The 23,723-nt window shown below is 38.2% G+C and overlaps 1 protein-coding gene across 4 annotated transcripts in view; it reads right to left on the bottom strand.

The window, feature by feature from the left end:
• Window positions 1–23,723, bottom strand: part of LOC129768641 (protein dead ringer) — a 282,371-nt gene that overhangs the window by 48,182 nt on the left and 210,466 nt on the right. For all 4 annotated transcript variants that reach the window (XM_055770410.1, XM_055770407.1, XM_055770409.1 and 1 more), the window contains exon 5: window positions 20,342–20,414. In XM_055770410.1, the coding sequence (XP_055626385.1) occupies window positions 20,342–20,414 (73 nt within the window). The remainder of the gene's footprint in view (window positions 1–20,341; window positions 20,415–23,723) is intronic.

Raw genomic sequence — 23,723 nt, 5'->3', positions numbered from 1 at the left:
CTGTCACATTATTTATGACGAGGTCTTACTCAATCATTATGCCAAGTAAAAAAAAAATACCTCGAAATTTATGTTTTGAAAACTTATGTATTTAGAATAGAAATATGACCGAAAACCTTATTTCAAACCATTTTCAAAATATCGAATGGGTATTTTAAGATACAAAAGTTATTAACATTAAAATCGATTTTTGAGTAATACTTTTTTACCAGTGAATTTATCACATTTCAATGATTTTCCCATTAGGATAAATGGAATTGTAATACATATTAGATGTAATGATAGTTTTTAAGAATTGAGTGTGAAGTTTGAATGTGAATGTGAATGAGAATGTGAGTATGAGTGTGAACATTGTTACAATCTCCTTACATCCCATCCTTTTCCTAATGAAAATATGTCACCCTTCTAAACTCGAGTCGACCGCGAGTAATCGGTTTCCTATTTTATTAACCGTAGAATTAAGGAAACATGTTAATATATGCTAGTAGAAATATAGTTAAGAGTTTGACTCCTTTAAACTTATGTAACTGAGTCTGTAAAAATAAACGATTTAATTAAAAAAAAAATAATTTTCCAACATCTTTGCAGCACTTCATATTTTATTCAGACATCTTGATTTCAAGTGTTTTTTTTTTTTGAAAAAAGTTCAATGTTTCTGCATACGCACTTACAAAAAATATGTATTTAATACTGGATTGGCCAAGCAGGTCATTTTGATTGCCTTTGAATTTCAATTAGAAAAACTGTTATGACACATTATGACACAATTTATTAAAAAGTTGTGACTTTTCGTAATACGTTTATTAATAAGGTGTACTAAAAATCAAGAATTGTGTCATAATGTGTCACAATTATTTTTCTAATTGAAATTGGAAAGCAGTCAAAATTACTTGCTTGGGCAATCTAGTGTTAAAATTGGTCAATGATAATGAAAATCGTAATTTTGGGTAGCGGCCACCATATGCACAAGATTTGAAAAATAGGAGAGGGTCGGGACAGCGGCCGACATCATTCGGTCCGGAAGTTTCGGCATGGAATTGCACCAAACAAAATCATTGAACAAAAACCCTCGGACACTATTCAAATAACCTGAACATCAATGCTAATATTTATGTAACTCTTAAGGCTAGAACAAACCTGATAACACATTAATCGCAGCGATCTTTATTTCACATCAACAGGCGCTACGACAGTTATTGCCATGATATCATATCTTATGCGATGTTTTTGTATAAGTTTGGGCAAAGTGACGTTTTACAAAAGATGGCACCAGTAAAGCGTTGCAATTGAACCACTTCAATCGATTATATATTTTTTAAATTTTATTTTACTTCCGGTAAAGTTGGGATGACCTGTAGTCGAAATATAGTAACAATTTTCGATATGCCGAGGAAGAGGAAGAGGAAGAGGAAGAGGAAGAGGAAGAGGAAGAGGAAGAGGAAGAGGAAGAGGAAGAGGAAGAGGAAGAGGAAGAGGAAGAGGAAGAGGAAGAGGAAGAGGAAGAGGAAGAGGAAGAGGAAGAGGAAGAGGAAGAGGAAGAGGAAGAGGAAGAGGAAGAGGAAGAGGAAGAGGAAGAGGAAGAGGAAGAGGAAGAGGAAGAGGAAGAGGAAGAGGAAGAGGAAGAGGAGGAGGAAGAGGAAGAGGAAGAGGAAGAGGAAGAGGAAGAGGAAGAGGAAGAGGAAGAGGAAGAGGAAGAGGAAGAGGAAGAGGAAGAGGAAGAGGAAGAGGAAGAGGAAGAGGAAGAGGAAGAGGAAGAGGAAGAGGAAGAGGAAGAGGAAGAGGAAGAGGAAGAGGAAGAGGAAGAGGAAGAGGAAGAGGAAGAGGAAGAGGAAGAGGAAGAGGAAGAGGAAGAGGAAGAGGAAGAGGAAGAGGAAGAGGAAGAGGAAGAGGAAGAGGAAGAGGAAGAGGAAGAGGAAGAGGAAGAGGAAGAGGAAGAGGAAGAGGAAGAGGAAGAGGAAGAGGAAGAGGAAGAGGAAGAGGAAGAGGAAGAGGAAGAGGAAGAGGAAGAGGAAGAGGAAGAGGAAGAGGAAGAGGAAGAGGAAGAGGAAGAGGAAGAGGAAGAGGAAGAGGAAGAGGAAGAGGAAGAGGAAGAGGAAGAGGAAGAGGAAGAGGAAGAGGAAGAGGAAGAGGAAGAGGAAGAGGAAGAGGAAGAGGAAGAGGAAGAGGAAGAGGAAGAGGAAGAGGAAGAGGAAGAGGAAGAGGAAGAGGAAGAGGAAGAGGAAGAGGAAGAGGAAGAGGAAGAGGAAGAGGAAGAGGAAGAGGAAGAGGAAGAGGAAGAGGAAGAGGAAGAGGAAGAGGAAGAGGAAGAGGAAGAGGAAGAGGAAGAGGAAGAGGAAGAGGAAGAGGAAGAGGAAGAGGAAGAGGAAGAGGAAGAGGAAGAGGAAGAGGAAGAGGAAGAGGAAGAGGAAGAGGAAGAGGAAGAGGAAGAGGAAGAGGAAGAGGAAGAGGAAGAGGAAGAGGAAGAGGGAGAGGAAGAGGAAGAGGAAGAGGAAGAGGAAGAGGAAGAGGAATGTGGAGAAAGATACATTTGAGAAGGAATAATGAGACAGGAGTAACTGAAGAATCATTACTTTAAGAGACAAACTTGAAGAAAAACAGATTGTAGAAAAAGTAGCTGAAGTATTAGCAATAGGAGTATTGGAGAGAGAAAGTTGACGCAATAGTAAAAATAGTAAATAAGCAATAGGGTAACAATGAATGTATGGTTAAAAAGTTATCCTACACAAAATTATGTTTCAAAAATTTTATTTTTCAAAAGGAGAAGGAGAAGGAGAAGGAGAAGGAGAAGGAGAAGGAGAAGGAGAAGGAGAAGGAGAAGGAGAAGGAGAAGGAGAAGGAGAAGGAGAAGGAGAAGGAGAAGGAGAAGGAGAAGGAGAAGGAGAAGGAGAAGGAGAAGGAGAAGGAGAAGGAGAAGGAGAAGGAGAAGGAGAAGGAGAAGGAGAAGGAGAAGGAGAAGGAGAAGGAGAAGGAGAAAGAGAAGGAGAAGGAGAAGGAGAAGGAGAAGGAGAAGGAGAAGGAGAAGGAGAAGGAGAAGGAGAAGGAGAAGGAGAAGGAGAAGGAGAAGGAGAAGGAGAAGGAGAAGGAGAAGGAGAAGGAGAAGGAGAAGGAGAAGGAGAAGGAGAAGGAGAAGGAGAAGGAGAAGGAGAAGGAGAAGGAGAAGGAGAAGGAGAAGGAGAAGGAGAAGGAGAAGGAGAAGGAGAAGGAGAAGGAGAAGGAGAAGGAGAAGGAGAAGGAGAAGGAGAAGGAGAAGGAGAAGGAGAAGGAGAAGGAGAAGGAGAAGGAGAAGGAGAAGGAGAAGGAGAAGGAGAAGGAGAAGGAGAAGGAGAAGGAGAAGGAGAAGGAGAAGGAGAAGGAGAAGGAGAAGGAGAAGGAGAAGGAGAAGGAGAAGGAGAAGGAGAAGGAGAAGGAGAAGGAGAAGGAGAAGGAGAAGGAGAAGGAGAAGGAGAAGGAGAAGGAGAAGGAGAAGGAGAAGGAGAAGGAGAAGGAGAAGGAGAAGGAGAAGGAGAAGGAGAAGGAGAAGGAGAAGGAGAAGGAGAAGGAGAAGGAGAAGGAGAAGGAGAAGGAGAAGGAGAAGGAGAAGGAGAAGGAGAAGGAGAAGGAGAAGGAGAAGGAGAAGGAGAAGGAGAAGGAGAAGGAGAAGGAGAAGGAGAAGGAGAAGGAGAAGGAGAAGGAGAAGGAGAAGGAGAAGGAGAAGGAGAAGGAGAAGGAGAAGGAGAAGGAGAAGGAGAAGGAGAAGGAGAAGGAGAAGGAGAAGGAGAAGGAGAAGGAGAAGGAGAAGGAGAAGGAGAAGGAGAAGGAGTCAAAAAAAATAGTAATCTAACAAAACCAAAACAAAGGTAGAAGAATAAAATTTAAAATAACATGTTTTCCAATTAACATTGATATGAGCGATAATTTTGCGTTTGATTTTTGTTCTTTGTTGCTATTCCCTCAACTTCAAACAATGTTTACTCCATTAGAATTTATTCATTTAGATGGAAAAATGTAGTTAAAGAGAAGAAGCATTTGGAAAAAGGAACACTCGAGAAGTAGTCATTAGAATAATAGAAATAGGAGAACGAATTATTCGTAGGAGTGCAAGTAAGCTTAACAGTAATTAAAGATTGGATTAAAAAAGGAGAAGAGTTAGTGAAGCAAGAAGAGTAGAGAGAATATAAGCAAAACCAGTGAGTAGAATAAGTAGTAGTGAAAATGTAAACAGCGTGAAAAGATGAAAGAGAAGCCAAAAAAGAACAATAAGAATAATAAAACAAAGAAAGTTGAAAAATGACATTGTTTATTTCAAAATTCAGATTTTCTTTATTATACGACCAATTTCAATAACTGATTTTGTATAAGGGCGTATGCAGAAACATTGAATTGATAAAGAGGGATTGGAGAGGGAATTAAGGAAATATAAATAAGAGTAGAAGTATTTGGTAAAGAAGGAGTAAGAAGGGTAGTAGATTGAAAAGTAAGAATAGTAAAAACAGTGATTCTCTAAAAAAAATCAAAACCAGTAAGAGAAATAAGAAGACGCTAAAGAGTAAGCAGTGTTAAAAAGAGGAAAAAGTGAAAAACACTAAAAAAAAGTTGAAAGATGCCTCATGAAATATCATGCTTTAATGACACTGCTTTTGTGTTTGAATGTTTGTTCATTGCCCCCACGTTCTCAAACTCAAACACTAGTTCCTCTCGTTACATTTTATAAATTCGATATCCATACACTAAATATTTCGTTGTTCGTAGATGAAAAATTCGGAGATACAATTTCGAAAAAGGAGATTATATGAGAAATGGTAGGAGTAGAAGTAGGAGTAATTGGAGAAGAAGCAGTTGAAGTAGGAATACAAAAAAAATAAAGAAGGAATGGAAGAAAACTTAGAGAAACAAAAAGAGTAAAAATAACAAAAAAAAACAGTGAGTAGAATAGAAAAGAGAAGAAGAGTATGTAATGTAAAACATGAAAGAGTAAAAAAAGAAGAATGAGAAGAATACATGAAACAACGTTAAAATAAAACAAAATATTGAAAAAAATGTGTGAAATAACGTGTTTTTCAATAAATATATCCGCAAACCATTTGGACACGAGCGATTATTTTTTGTTTGGATTTTCGTCTGTTATTTTCATTTTTCAATAAAACAAAACATTTTTTTCTATCGCTGAATTTCAATCATTCGATAGTGTAGCTCTTGAAAATTATTGCACCAATATACGTTTGATGGTCTAGACATATCAACCATTTAGATGGATATTTTCGTGGCGAAAATTGAGAACCAGTTCTGTTTTCATTTCAAAATGGAGCAGCGAGGAGAATAACATTTCAAAATGGAGCAGCGAGGAGAATAAAATAGAGAGTTAAATTTGTTTTTTTCGAGAATTGAAAAAGTTGATATTTATGTTTCGATATCATTAAGAATGGCACGAAAGTATAAATTTCTGAACAACAGAACACTGTCATATATCAAATGGATTTTTCTACGTTTACCGAGAGCATAATGTGTACTGCAAATAATGTATTCAACGAAGTTTCTCCAAGTTTCCAACCCCAACACCGAACACAGAACATCATTCGGATGTCTCGATAAGAAGGGTTACATATTGCGCTCAGCACATTAATCATTCGATTTACGAACTATTTGCTTAAAATGGGGTTTGTTGCGCTAGCTTGACACTAATGAGCATCCGACCAGCATAGTGATAAATGAATTCGGGGTTCCATAAAGTTGCATAGAGTGATAAATGATTGGGTTTCACTTTTTTTGCCCCATCAGTATGATTGAATTTGCAATTATTCTCGCCCCGGAACTGTTAGCACATTGTTCTAATTGATTCATTATGCTGGATATGCAGAACACTAATTATATATATATATATATTTCCATGCTGATGAGGGCGATTTATGGTTGATTTACAACCACGTCTCGAATCCAGACTGTAAACTTCCTAGCTGAACAACCAAAACAACAAAATCCTCTCTACAGAGAGGCTTAACACTCGGGGCAGCATAATACAAACAATCGAACAAATCCGTCTCATGTCGTAAAAAGGTCGGCAATTCAACATCGCACACTGTCCGGGGCACAATGGCATTATTATTGGATATCTTTTTCATTTCATACATTTTCATAAGTGTCCCTTCTTATGGATCGTCATCGTCGTTGTCGTTGTCGTCGTCATTCCGGGAAGCCCTAATAAATAATTTGGCAGAGGGCGGCAGGCACAAACCGACACAAGGATCGACAGAAAATAAAGCTGAATATCCAAGAAGAAGAAGAAGAATAAGGTCGTAACCTTGGGCTTCCTCCGACCGGGGGCGACTTATCGAGACACTAGGGGTATTGCTGCATAGGAGTGCGGCTATTCCGGAGTGCTCATTTGCATACCTGCCATTGAGCGGTACAGTCAGATGTATTATAAATTAATCAAAAAGTTATGGAGCGCTAGAAAGAAGTTGAGTCTATGAGAGAACCGTTGGCAAAAGAGAAGTTTCAACGGTCTGTTGTTTTTACATCGTTTTGATAGTGCAATCCGATGAATTCTACCCATGGAATATCCACAAACATCGGCACTTAGTACCTGTGTGCACTAATACAGGTACTCAGCTCAACTGTTTGCTTTGTTTGTTTGTTTGCTGTCCTGCCTTGGATACCATGAGAATTGTAATGGCTATCGCTTACGCAGCGTCGTTCTGTTTTCCATAACTTTATTGCCCCCTTACATTGTTGTTCGATCGTTGTTATCTCAGGCAAAAATGGGAAAAAGTATAAGGTGATTTTCTGTGCTGTGGCTGCCTTAGGGATTTCCGGATTAGTCATGAAGGGTGCTGATTATGGATTGGGACGAACTACCGGGTAATTTTATTAGCCGGCAGCCTTCGTCAGCCAGTGTACCTGAGCCCAATTCAGGGACGAGCGTTTTGTGTGAGCACTCGTAATGTACAGCGCAGACCCATAAAACTATGGGGATTACAGTTTACAGAATCAAAAATGAGTCCAACGTGATAAAATGGTTACAAAATTGAGGACACGACCTGTTGATTGGTTCGTTTTACTTAACGATACGATATACAAACGGACCAAACACCAATGTGTAATCACATGAGTACTTTTCCATGAAATGCTACTGATTGCTACTGCTATTTTTGGTATTTTGATATAAATATTTTCCAATCAAAATTTCAACTTGCGGCCATACAATATAAGACCGAAGCTATAATCATGCGTTTCCAATCTACAAATTTGTTCGAAATGCTAATTCTGTAATTTTTTAAAAAGGCTCAATATATTGTATTGATTCGGTTGTGTTTACGTTCTGGGTGGGAGACCATGGATGACATATTTTCTTCATTACCATACAAGCCCCCGTATGAGATCTTGTTTTAATACATTATGTTTATCATATTGGAATTTATACACTACCAAAGGCAAATGTCATTCCCAGATCATTTGCGGATAAATCACCCACGACCTCCTCAAATGCATTCCCTCGAATAACCTCCGCAACTACAACCATTAGGGGGAACCCAAAACGAAGACCCTTGTCAAACTGATAACACCCCACCGGATGTCGCAGAAGCTAATGAACAATTCAACGTGGAATGTCGATTTCAAATGGTGACTAAGCTAATTTCCACTTTGCAAAAAATAAAACGGAAACAAAACAACATCGAATTTGGATCACCACTATCACAAGCCCCGACAAACCCCGATAGAGAGCTGTCATCAAGTTGATTGGATATTGGTGCGCTTATTGGATGATGACTTATCGGAATTCCCTCTCATTGCCTACCCTGGAGTGTCGTCCCACATTCCAAGCACCGAACCAAACTTCCCGTTTCCGATCACTCAACAACACAACACACAGCGAACCACCCAAAATGTTTACATCAGGGCTGACGCAATTGTTGTGCGGATGGCTCTCTCTGAATGCGTTTGATTCACAGACAGAGGGCGGCGAGGTGAAGCAGCGCACCATTATTTTGTGTTGTAAACAATGGGTTCTTCGAGTTTAGGATTGATACTTTTTCCCGGGAATCACCTTGGAGCTCGTGCTTGAGCTGCCAGACAACGCGACGCCCGTCGATCGTTTTAGGAGCGCGGAAAAGTTGGTCCGGATTAAACAAATCGTATCTTAAAAAAAAAGCTGGAGGTAAAAATCAAACGCGACTTCTCTCTTCTCGGCTTGGTCCAAATTGTATCCAGCTGTTGTTGCCGGATAGGGGAAACAGGGAAGTGACAACAGGCTCATAAAAGTTGAAACCGACTGAGCAAGATCAAACGAAACGCGAGTGCCTCCCAGCTCTCCCATCTCGCCAGCGGGAAGAATGATATTTTGACACTTCAAAGTGCAAAAATCTGGACGAATGGATAAGTGTGCAAAGAGTTTATAGTTTACCGCGAGAGCGAAGATCCTCATCGGAATCAAAGGGGCAGTGATGGGGAGAATGGGGTTAGAATTGATGCATTGTGTTGCTTATCAACGAAGCGAGCGAAGTTGGACGGAAGTGGTGGAAAATGTTTCATTCAACTGGCAAAAGATCAACAGCTCGAACGCTTACCACGTTTGATTGATTTGTTTCATTTCCTCATTTTCTCCTTGTTGAATGATTTGGTTTTTGTTTCTTAGAATGAAAGGGGTGTAAGTGATTTGATCGATTTCTCTACATCGACTTTCTCTTTTGGTCATAACTTAGCTGCAAAATCATTCCCAGCTGTATTTGACGATGTGGAAGATAGGTCAAAACCTCATCTATCGGATTCTACAGCAAACTCAAATTGGAACGTTTTTGCAGTTTATTTATTAATCAAAGAAAAAGTTGAAATCGATCAATTCACTTACACCCCTTGCATTCTAAGCCCCTCAAATGTAAACGTTCGTAACAAATATGAATCATGGATAATAAAAAAGATATATCAAGAATGAATCCTTGAAATATCAACCTTATTCGCCAGATTTGGCTCTCAGCCTTCTATCTATTCCAAAAACTCATAAAAGAAGAAAATATAGAGCCTAAGACATGACCGGATTGTTGATATAGGACTACGAATCTTTTTCAGTCAATTCACTTCAACAAAACTTTGGGTATTATTTCAGAGTTAAAACGAAGTTTGCGAATTCACTCTTTGGTAGTTAATTTTGTTTTGTAGCTTGGGATGCATCGGAAGCCAAAGTCAACAATAGATATTCCCACATAAACACGAGAAACCAGGTAAAAAAAATAACACTTATAAAAGTGTCCCGAAGAAATAACCACGCAAACGAAGCAGTGTGAACACGGCACACAATGAAATATTTAATGATATTTGTATTATATAACAATGTGGATCACAATGAACTTTGTAGGATTTATGAACATTTTCTGAAAATTGAGTCATGAAATTTCAATTTTCGTTGTGGAGACATTCGAGAAATTCATGCGTTGAATATGCGACCAGGGGAAACAAATTTCGCATGCGACATTAACTGAATGTTTTGCCATATAAATACCTCCAGGCAATACTAGAAAACAAGCAGTACGCTACATGTTTCATAGAATTGTCTACTTTATTGCACCGCAAATCATCCAGAGCCGTCCAACATAACAAAGAGCCTTAAGCTGCAATACCATCGAGGCGACTTGTTTTTTTTCCTCAAGTTCGTTTCCAAGAATGTTGTATGCAACACAAAATTGTGTGCAATAATTCGTTCTATCAAACAAATTAGCAAGACCAAACTCAAAATTCATGCAAGAATTCATCAAAGCAACGAGGAAAGTATCACCCTTACAATGATTGTTCGTCAATTGGGCCGGAACATCAATACAATTATCGAATTTTACTCGCTAACTGGACTGCAAATCAGCAAATGAAATACTTCAAATTGAAGATGACATATGAGGGGCTTAGAATGCAAGGGGTGTAAGTGACTTGATCGATTTCTCTTCATCAACTTTTTCTTCAGTTAATAACTCAACTGCAAAAACGTTCCAATTTGAGTTTGCTATAGAATCCGATAGATGAGGTTCTGACCTATCTTCCGCATTGTCAAAAACAGCTGGGAATGTATTTGCAGCTAAGTTATGACCAAAAGAGAAAGTCAATGCAGAGAAATCGATCAAATCACTTACACCCCTTTCATTCTAAGCCCCTCATATATTATTGATACATAACTGCTTTGCAGCCCAGTTAACGTACGCCTTGTGATGGATAAGTCCAGTTGAAGATAGTTCAGTTAGCGAATGTCTTCTGTATAGGACGGGGTGACGAACATCTCAAGCGAGTGTCTTCCGGGCTGCGGCAACATGGTTAATTGTACAGCGAAAAATGATATCAATACTAGGAGGATGGCAGCGATTATCATGCGAGGACTTATTGAGATGGACATTACATCGCACCACAAAAATGAAACAAAATGAAATATTAATAATCTTCATGACTCATATTCATTATTCTCAATGACTCAATTCTTTCTATGACAGATTGAGCAGTAGGACCAATACGACTTGATTGAGATAGTCTGCAAACGAACATTATTTCACCGAAAAAGCTACCGACGCTTTAGAATAAGACTATTAATAAGAATAAGACAATGGAAATAAATCACAATACCATAGCTATCAATTAAAAATAAAGCTGCTTCATGGTTCCATGAGTATTTTGCCTCAAAATATCACGAAATCGTAAGTATTTTCAACTTGTTTGTAATCAATGACGATATTTTCTTTAAATTACCGATCCACATATGCTTCATCTACACTTCCACCATTTTATGCGGTCACATCCGCACGGATATTCATCAATCATTTTCAGTTAGACAGTTGAACTTCCTACCAGAAGCTTATTTTCTTTTTTTGTTCGTTTCAAACCTTTTTTCCAAGTTACATTAGAGGGACCATAAAACGGGTTTTCGCACTAACTTTTATATTTAAAATACTACGTCAAAACTATCGTCGGACGGCTTTTAGAACTTACCAAGTCATACATTTTGCAATGCAGAAATTGTCAATATTGTAATCCTACTCAAAGCTATTGATGTTTTTTATTTTTTTCAAAAATACATCCTTTTCATTCGTTTATCATTCTTTCTGGGGCAAACATAAAGCAATGTTGATAGGCAGCATTTTAAAGGGCACATTTGACTCTACATAAGTTGAAAGTTTAAAAAATATATGTTTTTATTTTATTTTTTTTGTCTTGGTAAGCTCGTCCAAACAGTTTTGATGTAGAATTTGAAGAATAAAAAAACGCAAAAAAAGTAAAAAAAAACGCTTCTTCATGGTTGCCCCAAAGCACGTAATAGTAGTGGTATATGAAAACAACAGCACACGAAATCGATTCGATAATGTTTACGAACGAACAATCAGCGTCATAATAGCACGTAATATTCATTTCCATGACACTAGTCAAATGAACTATCAACATTAACACGCATTGCTCGCTGTCTAGAGTAACACTAAACACTGAAATCGTGGAACACGGATTTAATATTTCTTGTAAGGGGACTATCAATCGTTAATTGCTTTTTTTAAACGGCTAAACTGGGGGACCGCAAATTGGACAAACCCAAACGTGACATTTAGCACAGCAGAAAACAAAATCAAACGCATATTTCGTTGCACAGTCCTGTATTCGATTTAAATGAGCAACTGGGAGAGCACAGATTGCTTGTGCCAATCGACCAATCAGAACGCAGCATTTTTGTTCAAATAATGCTGGGCATTTTTCGATTGTTCGATAGTTAGTTTCACAAAGTATATAATTTTGTTCATTACAATAAATTGTTAGGGAGTGCCCAAATCGATAAATACTAATATCTCGTAAATTCATCAGGCATTGGACTATTTTCGCGATGCGACGGATTTTTCGTTTTTTTAATCTGCGCCCCAATGTGTTCCCGGATGAGGTATCCAGCGTAAAAAAGTATGTGTAACTAGTAATACTTGAATTATGGTTAAATATAACTGGTATATTTAAGTAATCATTAATTTATAGCCCCTATGTGGCACTGATTCAGCATCTCTAATGTCAAACAGCAATATATCAGCATTTTAATGCTAATAAGCTTGATATCAGCGTTGATAATGCATATAAAAACAATGAAAACTAGCATTGACCAAAGCTTTATATGAGCCTTTGGTGCCACTATATAATGCTTACCAGAATAACGCAAAATCATTAGTATTGCTAATGCTAATATAGAGCTTTTACTGAGTATTGAAAATATAAACATAAACGATGATTGAAATGTGACTGTTTTCAAACTATTCATCTGTATTAATAGTGGTCCAGATTGCAATGGCACTGGGAAGTTTGTACAGTACTCTGGTTCAAGTCGCATCAGATATACTATATTCATCAATATTACATTTATCTCTTACGAGCAATATTCCGTAAATCCATATAATCAACTAAGCTCTTGAATCTTCAACAGCCATTAGCGTTGAAGATTATGAAATGCATGTGAAAATATCCTTTTATTATATAGGAGAAATCAGAGTAAAACCGACGCCCTAAAGATTTCAACATATTTCCAAGACCTTCCATGTTTCTTTGACTTCAAATCATTACAGAACCTGTCTTCAAATATTCACGAACAATTCTACAGTATCTGTTGATTTTTTGAGTAGAATTTCATTTTTTATAGAATACATAATTTTATATTTTTAGGTGAATAAATGGGAGTGCGGGTAAGATGGACATCCTGTCGCGGTAAAGCCGACACCTTTAGCGAAACGAATGGAAACTTGTTGCAATAATTTCAAAGTACTAAGAGGCTATCCATATACTATGTGAACACTTTCAGAGGGGACAGTTCAATTATTTTGAGTGCAAGAAAAAGTTGTTCATTGATGGATTATTAAGCCCCACTATCTTCTTCTAAAATATCTTTCTTCGTGTCTGATTTTTTAAAAATTCTGTACAAATGGTGACAGCTACCTAAGATCACAATTTCCATAATCAGATGATCAATTTTGACTGGTTTAAAAAAAGTGAATCAATCAATCAATGATCTGTATTCGCCCTTATGAAAAATCAGTCGTGATAGAAATTGATCATCTGAAAATGAAAATTGTGATTTTAGGTAGCTATCACAATATGTACAAAATTTAAACAATTATTGGAGAGAGTCTCGTCAAAATCGACTGATTCAGCGCGGGATTGCTCTATAGTAGAATGTTTTGATGGCTTTGAAAAAGGCCGATAGTAGCGTGGTTCTATGGAAGCAGTTGAAGATGTTTGATTCATTATTCATTTTTGTTCTCGCGAGAATAATAAATACAAAAGCGGGCCATAAATGCTACTAGGTTGACCAAATAAGAATAAAGCATAAGTTGACTTACACAAAAACAAACAATATTAAAGACTCCACGTTAGTGCCATTTAAGAAGAAGATTAAGGACTCCAACTAGAAAACTAATTACATTTGTTCGAGCTTAAGTTCCATGAAATTAGTAGCTCTACAACTTTGTCGCAGACATATACACGATATCTTGTAACCACAAATAGTTGAAATTTTTTAGTGTAGATGTCAGGTGTTTTGTAAGATGCAATAAGAAGATAAGTTGCGTTTCGGGCAACTTCTCCGAAGACGCCTAGGGTCTAAAGCATCGGGATGGTGAGAAAATTTTTTTTTTGGTTTTGTGCCACTGTGCGCTGTTTGCTATATCTTCCAATCTTTCTTTGTATCGAGCAAAACTCCTGTTTGTGAAAGAATTTTGGGAAAGAATCTTGTAGCGAACTCTCGAATCGCTTATTCATATCCAAACAGTTGAAAACGGGCGGAGCTTTCTCCTCATTGTACGCAGAAATGAACGCTGCATTTGCATTTCGAGTGAGCGATTTACGCGCGCTCGATTCGCAGTTGTAAATAAATATTGTACCTTTTCTTATGTGTATTAAAGGGACCCTTAATTCAGAATTCACTTAATTCATTTAATTCACATCTAGTCTTGAAAAACGCAATTGAAAAATGAATTATGAATTTACGGATTTGTAAGCACACAATTGGGTAGAAAAATGTTCCGGGAAATGATAATACTTCAAATTTGAGTTAAATTTAACCGTTTACGGTTCGGTAACCGAAATGGTTAGTACATCAAACAAATCTTAGAGAATCTCTGATTCGATTCGTTTTCAAATCATCAAAATTCTTTCTTAGTGGAAATAAATATTAACATTAACATTATTTCATTGAAACGTGACGTGCTTTCTGATTTGGCCCCCCACTGAAAGACGTAGTTCTACGTCAAAAGAGCACAACTAACCGCCAGCTGTCCATGAGTTACGCCGATCAATTGGACTCGTCCAAACTAGGAACATCAAGGAAGGTGAAAGAACCTCCGTTGTTGAGAATGCCAAACTTTTCCAAAACAAAACACACTGCACTTTCAAAAGCCGAAAGTGAAGCGCGAAGTTTTCGAGATCTTGGATCTTGAAAGCACACAATTCGAATACCGAAAAGAGTGCTCCACCAGGATATCCTTGATGCGGAAAAAATCTTCAAAGACGATAAAATGCTGCGAAATTGAACAAACCAACGACATCAACATCGGTCCAACACTTCAGTCACGGCTGCACAACCATTCGACATGGCAGAGAAAACCCCACCGACAGTCGGCTTATCTCAGGCCTCAGGCGGGAAAGTTACAGGAAAACAAAACAATTTGAGTTTCGAGGGACTTTTTTTCGGGGCCCCCTAACGAAACCGTCGAATGTTTCGTGCCGGTAATCGATGAACGAGCGCACTCAAATTTCTCACGAATTCCGGGAAAATTATTCCAGAACCACTTCTCCGCCATCGCACATGAACGAACATACATTTGCATTAACGTTTTGTTATGCCACACAGACGAAGACACGGGGGTCTCGGCGAATCTCGCGATAGAACTTTACGACTTTTCGAAGAAATTGTGTCCCCATGTTCAGCATGTCGAGGAGATGTTTTCCACGTTTTGCTTTAGCTGCCCGGCTCCGACAGCATCCGTCCGTCCGCCCGCCGGCTTTTTTGTCTATCGTCGATCGGAGAAAAATTAATTTTCATCATAAAATTCCAAACTATCAACTTGGCGATATTAGAACGAGTGAAATTGATTAACGTGCTTATAGTGCGGGCAGAACCTTGGGGTATTCTAATGACAGATTACCGTAATAGAGTGCTAAGCAGCAGCAGCCAGCAGCATCCCTGCCGCGCGAGGAGCGCTGGGGAGTGTAAATTAGCTAACCAATTAATAACTCGCTGGAATCCGTCATCGAGTGTGGCGTGATTACATCTTCTGTTTGGGGTTCTTCTGCCACCACTCGGCTGGCTTTGGAGGAAATTAGTCAAAATATTAGCTCCTTCCAGCGCGGTACATGGAAAGCTAAAATTATCTCTTAAATTTGATATTTTACGATTAGTAGCTGCATTGGCCGCGGCCGCGGATCATCGTGACTCGTGTGCCATCACGACTGACACGCGTCGTAATAAATGTGTAACTCCTTCTTTTCACGAGAGAATTTTAATGCACCACTTAATCTTAGCACCACGTGCGGCGGAGGTCTCTGTTCCCTCCACCCCGCTAATGACAAACTGGCAGAGAGATTAAAAGATGAGTACGTATGCCAGAGAGTACATGAATGAAACGGTGCTTAATTTCGGTATAAAGATTGAGTTTTATTGCGAGTGCGGGACGGTTTTCCGCAATTGCAATTGTCGCCCGCGTTGATGAACTCCAAGCGCTCGCGCGTCTGCTAGCCGTAAAGACTTCCTGTCAGCATCTGCGCATCGGCTTTGATCCGCAGATGATTGAAATATGTCGCTCAGTGGGTGATTTCGCCTAAGAGTACATTTGCTTCATATTTTATTAACGCCGACAACAACAAAAATAGATAATCAACCAGACACTGTTGGGGAAAAAACGCCAAAGACAAAAGCTGAATGAAGGTGAATCCCGTTTCGATCCGGCGAGAGTTGGTTGGGCAGCGTAATCCGAAGGCACTCGCAAAAGCACCATGAAAAATGACCAATAAATAAATGCGTTGAAGTCTTGTTAAATTGTGGCTGTTATCACATCCGGAGCGGGGCAGCAACCGCAGGCAGCAGCCTGACACTCAAGCCAGCAAGCCAAGTTTATAAATATTATAATCGAATTACTCTTACTCTTTGGTGGGGCTCTGAAGGCGCTCTGCGCCCCACCACCGAAGCTCCCCACAATTAGCCGGAGCCCCCCCATATCGCCAAGGCCTGGAACACATTTCGTGATCGCAGCTAATCGATCCCGAAGGCGTGAAAGCGCACCCTTTTTAGTGAAAATAACACTTCAATTTATCAATTTACGAGCCGTCAATTCGGGGCCAAAGCGAACTGAACTGCACGCGGTGAACCCCAGCGGTGATTGGGATGGGGATGCAATAGACAGAGAGCGATTGGGGAGGGGAGAAGGGAGGGAAGACATGCAAAGCAGATCGATTTTTTCCTTGCCCGTCGTCGTCTTCTTCGCGAATTAACGATCTCTATAAAAAAGAAGGTGTAAAGCAGATAGCAGATTTATTGCTAATTGAAATCAAATTTATAATTCCATCGAAAGGTTCCATCTGATCGGTTGCGGTTGTGGATGGTTTCGAAGGAGGCTTATATTGGTAGCCGCCGGTGGTGGAAACGTTGTGATTGTATTTATCACACATCGTCGTGTTTTGAAGGGGGATTTTATGGTCATACCAGAAAAAAATCCAAAGAATCAAGTATTTGAATCTGGAATTTAATCTTGGAATCTGAATCTTGAATCTAATTCTGGAATCTGGAGTTTAGAATATAAAATCTCTGGTTATTAGGTTTTAAAATAGAAATTTGAAATCAGTGAACTGAATCTGGAGTCTGAATCTGGATTTTGAATCTGGAATCCGAATTAGAAATCCAAATTTGTAATTTAAATCAAATTTTGATTGGAAGATCACTAATCTAAATCTGGAATCTGAATCTGGAATCCGAATCTGGAATCTGAATCTGGAATCTGAATCTGTAATCTGGGATATCTGAAATCTGGTATCGAAAATTCGGCATTTGGAATGTAGAATCTGTATCTGATTCTGGAATCTGGAATATCTGGTATCTGGAATCTGAAACTTGGAATTTAGATTGTGGAATCTGGAATCTGAATTTGGAATTTGGAATGAACCTGAAACTAAAATTTAGAATCTTGAATTTGAATCCGAATTCTGGTTCTGGAATCTGAATCTGAGACCTGAGTCTAGAACCTGGGACCTGAAATCTCGAATTCAGAATCTGAAATTTGCAATCTTGAATCTAAACCTGGAATCGACACTCTGAATCTAGAATGTGGAATCTGAATCTAGAGCCCGAATCCGAATCTGGAATCTGGAATCTGAAATCCGAACCCGATCCTGATCCTAAACCTTAATCTGAATCCGAATTTAAAGCCGATTTGAACAAAAAGTTGAATCTCTGAATCTACAATATGTCTGAATCTGAATCTATAATATGTATTCCTAGAAGAGGAGATTTCCAAAATCTTAACAGATTTCAGAATCATATCGCGATTTGAGAACGACTGGGCGTCTAGTCAATTATTCATTTGTCAGAAGTGAGAACATATCTAGGATTTTGAGTGCGTATATTTCCTTAGCGCAATTTGTAGAATGTATCATATCTTCAAGCATGGTAGAATTCCAATATCTAATCTCGCTCAGTGTTTTTTAAACAGAAAACCATTTTATAGTCTTTACAGCAACCAAGGAAAAGAAAAAGAGCGGTAAAAGATATTCAAGGTCAGAGGTCGACAACCACATCAACGTTCAATACGACCGCAAAGGGTTAAATTGTTCAAATCTTTCAAATCACAAAGATTTGAGAGATTTCGAGGAATTGAATCTTCTGAGGGATTTGAGAGACTCAAGAGAGAGATTCGAGAGTTTTGAGGAATTAAATTTGGTAGATTTTGGAAATTTGACGGACTTGAGAAATCCGGAAGTCTACAGGGATATGAGGGTTTTGAGAGACCCCCCAAGGGTTTTAAAGATTAAAGATATTCAAGAGACTTGGGAGACTTGCGAGATTTAAGAGATTTGATATCAGAATGATTTGAAAGATTTGATGGATGACAGGTTTCAGGGATTTAAAAAATCTGATTTGGAGATTTGAGAATTGAAAGATTTAAGAGTTACGAAATATAAGATTCGAGATTTGAGAGTTTATATTTGAGAAAATTGAGGGATATGAAGGATTTGAAAGATTTGAGAGATCTCCGTCAAACGTCGGATTGAGAGATTTGAGGATCAAGGATTAATACGGATATTAGAGATTTGGAAGATTCGGGAAATTTGAGAGATTTGAATGAATGAGATCACAGGGATTTAAGATTTGAAAGATCTTGGAAATTTGAGAAATTTAAAGGATTACAGAGATTTGAGTGCTTTGAAATTTGAGAAATTTTGACGGATTAGAAGAGGAAGATGGTTATTTTGACGAATTTGAAGGATTTGATGAATTTGAGATAGATTTGGAAGATTTGATGTTTAAGAGATTTGAGATATCTGAGATGTTTGAGGTTTGAAAGATTTGAGGGATTTAAGAGAATTGTTAAATTTCATTGATTTGACGGATTTGGGAGATTTGAGGGATTTGAGAGACACAAAAGATATCTGAAAGATTTGAGAAACTCGAATATTAAAATTTGAGGTTTGAGGGATGTTAGAAATTTGAGAGATTTGTGGGATTTGAAAGATTTGAGAGATTCGGGAGATCTGAGAGAAATTTCAAGGATTTCGAGCATATCAGAGTTTCGAGAGATCAAAGAGATTCGAGAGATCAGAGCGATTTGATAGATCTGTTGAGGGATTTGATAGATTTACGAGATCTGAAAGAGTTGAGAGATTCGATTCAAGTTTTTAGATATTTAAAACTTGAAGTATTCGATAAATTTGAGAGATTTTTGTGATTCTTCAGGGATTTGAGAGCATTGAAATTTAATAATTTTGACGTATTTGCGAGATCTGAGAGATTGGAGATTTGAGAAATGAAACATTTGAGGGATTTGAGAGACTGATTTTCGAAAGATGATGAGATGAAAGATGGAAGATGATTGAGATGAGAATTCCGAAATTTGGAACTTGAGATTCGAGAAATTTGAGAGATTTGTGGCATTTGCAAGATTTTTGTGATCTGAGAAATTTGAGATATTCGATTGGAGTTTTGAGATTTTAAAAACTTGAGGAAATGGACTTGAGTGTTTTGAGAGACTTGAGATATTTGAAAGATTTGGGATACTCGAAATTTGAGACTTCAGATTCGAGAAATTTGAGAGATTTTTGAGATCTGAGAGTTCTGAGAGAATTGAGATTTCAGGGATTTGAGAAATTTAATAGATTTGACAGGTTAGAGCAATATGATAGATTTGAAAGATTTGCGATTCTGAGAGACTTGATAAATTTGATTCGAGTTCGAATCATGAGATTTGAAAGACTTGTGGAATTCGAGAAATTTAAGATATTTTTTCTGATTTGAGGTAATTACAAATTTTGAAAGACTTAAGAGATTTTAGAGGTGTGAGATTTAATACACTTGGCGGATTTCTGGGATCTGAGACATTTGGGAGATTCGAGAATTCTGAAATTTGAGAAATTTAATGGGTTTGAGATATTTGAGAATTTAAAAAATCTGAAACGTTTCAGGGATTTGAGAATTTTTTTTCAGATTGAGGGTTTTGATTGAAAACAGCTGAGAAATTTTAAATTGAAGATTTAAAAATTTCAGGCTTCATGTTCCAAAATTCGGATATAGAATGAAAATTGAAAGCGGAATCAAAAATATGGAATCCGGAAAAATGAAAATTATGGAATTTGGAATCAGTTTTTTTGAAGACAGCATTTTCAATTAGTCTTCAATGAAAGATTTCAAAAATGAATCATTCCGGGTACACTTTGTTAAATTGTCATCTATGTTCTTCCAATCTCAATTGACGTTTTCGACATTCAATAACATTTTATTTTATTTGATATATCTGGATCTCTAGGCTCCAAACAGAGAAAAATAATAACCTGTTCTTGGAGGAGACCTTGTGGAAAAAAATGTTCTAAGTGAACTTATTTTCCAGATTTACGTTTTAAAATTACGGTTTTTAACAAACCAATTTTCAGCTGTGCAAATAAAGTGAAATTAATTGCGATTCACGCCTTTTTACCACAATTTCCAGAGTTGACAAACTATCTTCAGAAACACTATGCGCCAGATATTGAACCCGGTGTAGGAAACTGAATCTGGTGAAATTACTAAATCTGGTGCAACTTCTCTCTCGAATCGCACTTGGGCATCTTGTTATGTTATGTTTTTTTTTATTTTGTGATATAAAATTTTGGTTTATCATTGGTTCATTATCAATGCACTTACCTCGTTTCTGCATGAACAAAAACAGGTCGTCAAGAAACTCTTTCCGCTTGGGGTCATCGTTGATTTCATAGAGCTACAAAGAAAAAAATAAGCAAAAAAATATATTAATTACAAATACAGTAGACTAACAACACTGCACAAAATATTGAAAAAGTAAGACCACAAACAAAGGCAACTGCACTATCAATAATTACGACGATGGCAAAATGGATGAAACAGGAAAAAAAAAACTATATTTCCATCATTGCACCAGTCACAGGAGCGGAAGTTGCACGGGGCTAAAACCAGCAGCACCCAGTTCAGCTGCAATTGTGCGATTGGCAGCGCATTAAAATTATTTTAATTTATCGCGTGCTTCGGAAAATTATTGTAGCTTGCATTTTATTTCATTTCTTATTTTTTTTTTGTTGCGCTGCGCTTCTGTTACCGTTGTTCCTTCACCACAGTTCCACACACACACTGTTTGTGTGCTACAATTAATTCGAGTGGAAGTTTTTTTCTGCTCCTCGCTCCCTTAGCTCACACTTGTTTCGTTCGGTTTCGTTCGTTCGAGATAAGGACAAGTACATAATTTGTCGAAATTGCAATAAAAAGCACACCCAAGTTGGGGGCCCGTCGGGAAGGAATCATGGAACGGGAAGGGTCGAGTGCTCCGCAGAGTAATAACAAAGGGAAAATTGCTGGTTTTAGTTCCCTTGCCTCAGGGGTAGCGTTACAATGAGCCGAGTGAGAAAACGAAGCGAAATGTACAGGTGAAAATTTGAATGAAAATAGTATATGTCTTAAATTCGAAAATTTGAGTGCGGAAAACAATGATTGCATGGAAATGAAAATAGAATCTGATTGGAGCAAACAAAGAGAGAGTAAAATGTGAGACAGCTTAGCGTTGGCTTTGTATGTCACCTTAAAATGAGGGTTTATGACACGATCATTACGCTATGAAATCATTAATCATATACAATGTATTGGAGACCATGAAATGACACTTCTTACGAAATCTCTTACCGATTCGAGAAGTCGGCCGGCAATGAAAGACATATCCTGCCGGCTCGACGAGACATCCAAAAGCGACGATGAATGAAACATCAAACAACATAGTGTATGTGTGTTTTTTCTTCTTTCTCCTGATTGAGTGGAAATGTTTAGTAGCGAAGCGTTCGCGACGATGACTAACGAGTGAACATTGATAGACAGGGCGTTGACCAACGCCGAGCGAAATTATTCGGAGAACAAATGTGACGTTTCATCGATAAAGTCATCCCAGATACAAAAAAAACCGATCATACATCAGCATCGCAACGATGCTGCGACGGGGTGGCAATCCAAGGGAGAGAGTGATTCGAAATACGCACCTCAATAATCTGACCACAACCGACGAATGATGAAGCGACCGGAAAGTTGTCACTTGACACATATTTACATTTCGTTTTCATTTCGGTTTACGTTTCCCATGATGTCCTCACAAGTCAAAATACAACGAAGCTTGTTCGAGCTATTCTGTGCCGCCCGCGACTCGCGGGTGTGGAGAAGCTCGGGTGTTGGAGGCGGCGGCCATCAGAGAAAATAAATTAACCTTCCACCGACTGCCAGCCGGCCCACCACCGCGATGCGCAATGATATTTCGCACGGTTTCTTTTTTTGGGGTCACCAAGCTAAACGGTTGCACCCGGCGAAAAATTGTATCACGATCGGAAAACCACAAAATGTTTCCATCACTTTCCCATGACGGTGTGAAAAACCGCAAATGATGCCCTGCGCCCTGTGGGCGGTCACAATTCGAATCATTTTATTTTTCTTTTTTTTACAATTGTGTCCTGGGTCAGGTAACTCGTAACACAATTAACCACAAAACACAACACCGCGGCGATAACAAAAAAAAACAATTAATTGCCCAGCCACACATATCTTCACACCTTGGCAGCGCGCATGATGGAGAAAATTAAAATCCCATTAATAATAGAAGCAAAAACAAACGCGTTATCAACACGGCTGCAGTTTGCAGTTTTGCCGGCCAGAGTGAGTGAGCCCGAGCATAAATACACATAGGATTGTTTTGGGTGCTACCATTGCATTCGTTGGGTGTTGTTTTTATGGATACGGGTGCAATTCGGTTTCACCCACCTCATATACACACACACACACACTGACACGTAAAACCCTTTAGCCGCGCAGTGCTATAAAAATTGCAAAGTGTTGTACTTTCAATTAGTCGGTGGTAATAATTTTTACGCTCCGCCAATTGTTGGGCTGTGGAACTCTGAACCAAACCAAACCTGGGAGGGGAAGGGGGAGGTGTGTTGGTTGGTTTGCACAAAACGGCAATCACTCACGGGAGAGCATTTCATTTTTACGACCAACGTATTATCAGCTAGTTTTTGTGAAATAATCAATCAAATTTTTTTTCATGTCCGCGTGTAAAACGGAACGTTCGAGTATTGATCATAGTTTTTTTTTGTGTGGCGTAATTAAATACCAACCCAACCGGAGGCAGGACGCGACGAACATATCGTGACCGGTAGCTACTGGTGCTGCTGCCGCAATCGATTCCGTGAGGTTCAATTTTAATGCCTTCCAGCGAAGGCAATTGCAGTAACAATCCGAAAATGATTGCAATAATAATAATTGTTTGAATTTGTTTCATTCCAATGCTCATTTGCATTTAAAACTTATTACCACTGACTAAAATCTACCCGAGTAACCTGAAACATAAACTTGTGTCCTTTTTAAGACTCTTTTTCAGCATTTTTAATGCAAAATAGCAGTATACAAGCATTTTTAATGCTTCTCTCCCTTATATCAACATTAACAACAGCTGCCATTGCATACTTTCAAGCATTAAGACAAATACATTCATTTCGCAAATGCTAATGTAGGGTTTTACTGTGTATTGAAAGTCTGACTGCAAACGGTTAAATGAGACTGTTCTCAACTCATCTATTGACAATCATCTACAGATAGCAGAGGTTCAAGAAAAACGGATATCGCAGGGTAGGTTTCCTAGTTCAAGTTTCATAAGATAAGTCAGGTAAGACCCATTAAATCGATGGATTGCATGTTTTTTTTTCAATTAGACAGAAAATTCAGATTGAACAATCTGCAGAATGATGAATTTTTAGAACGAATAATCGGGGAAAGAATTATGAGGGAAAGAGAATTTGAAAAGATAAATTTAGAGAGGTAAATATTGAAGAATAAATAGTAGAAGAAGTAGGAGTAATTTGAGAAGGAATTGTAAACGAGAGCTAGACCAAGAAAAGTAGGTTAAAAAGAGTTAGAGAAACAAAAAAAAACAAAAGAAAATCAAAAAACGGGAATTGGATAAAAGACATGGAAAAGTAAATAGAGAAAAAAATTAAAGCATAAAAAAGTAATAAAACTATAA

This window comes from Toxorhynchites rutilus, chromosome 2 (genome assembly GCF_029784135.1).
Source record: "Toxorhynchites rutilus septentrionalis strain SRP chromosome 2, ASM2978413v1, whole genome shotgun sequence".
NCBI classification, from domain to species: domain Eukaryota; kingdom Metazoa; phylum Arthropoda; class Insecta; order Diptera; family Culicidae; genus Toxorhynchites; species Toxorhynchites rutilus.
Note: the sequence above shows the minus strand (reverse complement) of the source record. Positions and strands in the feature narration are given on the sequence as shown.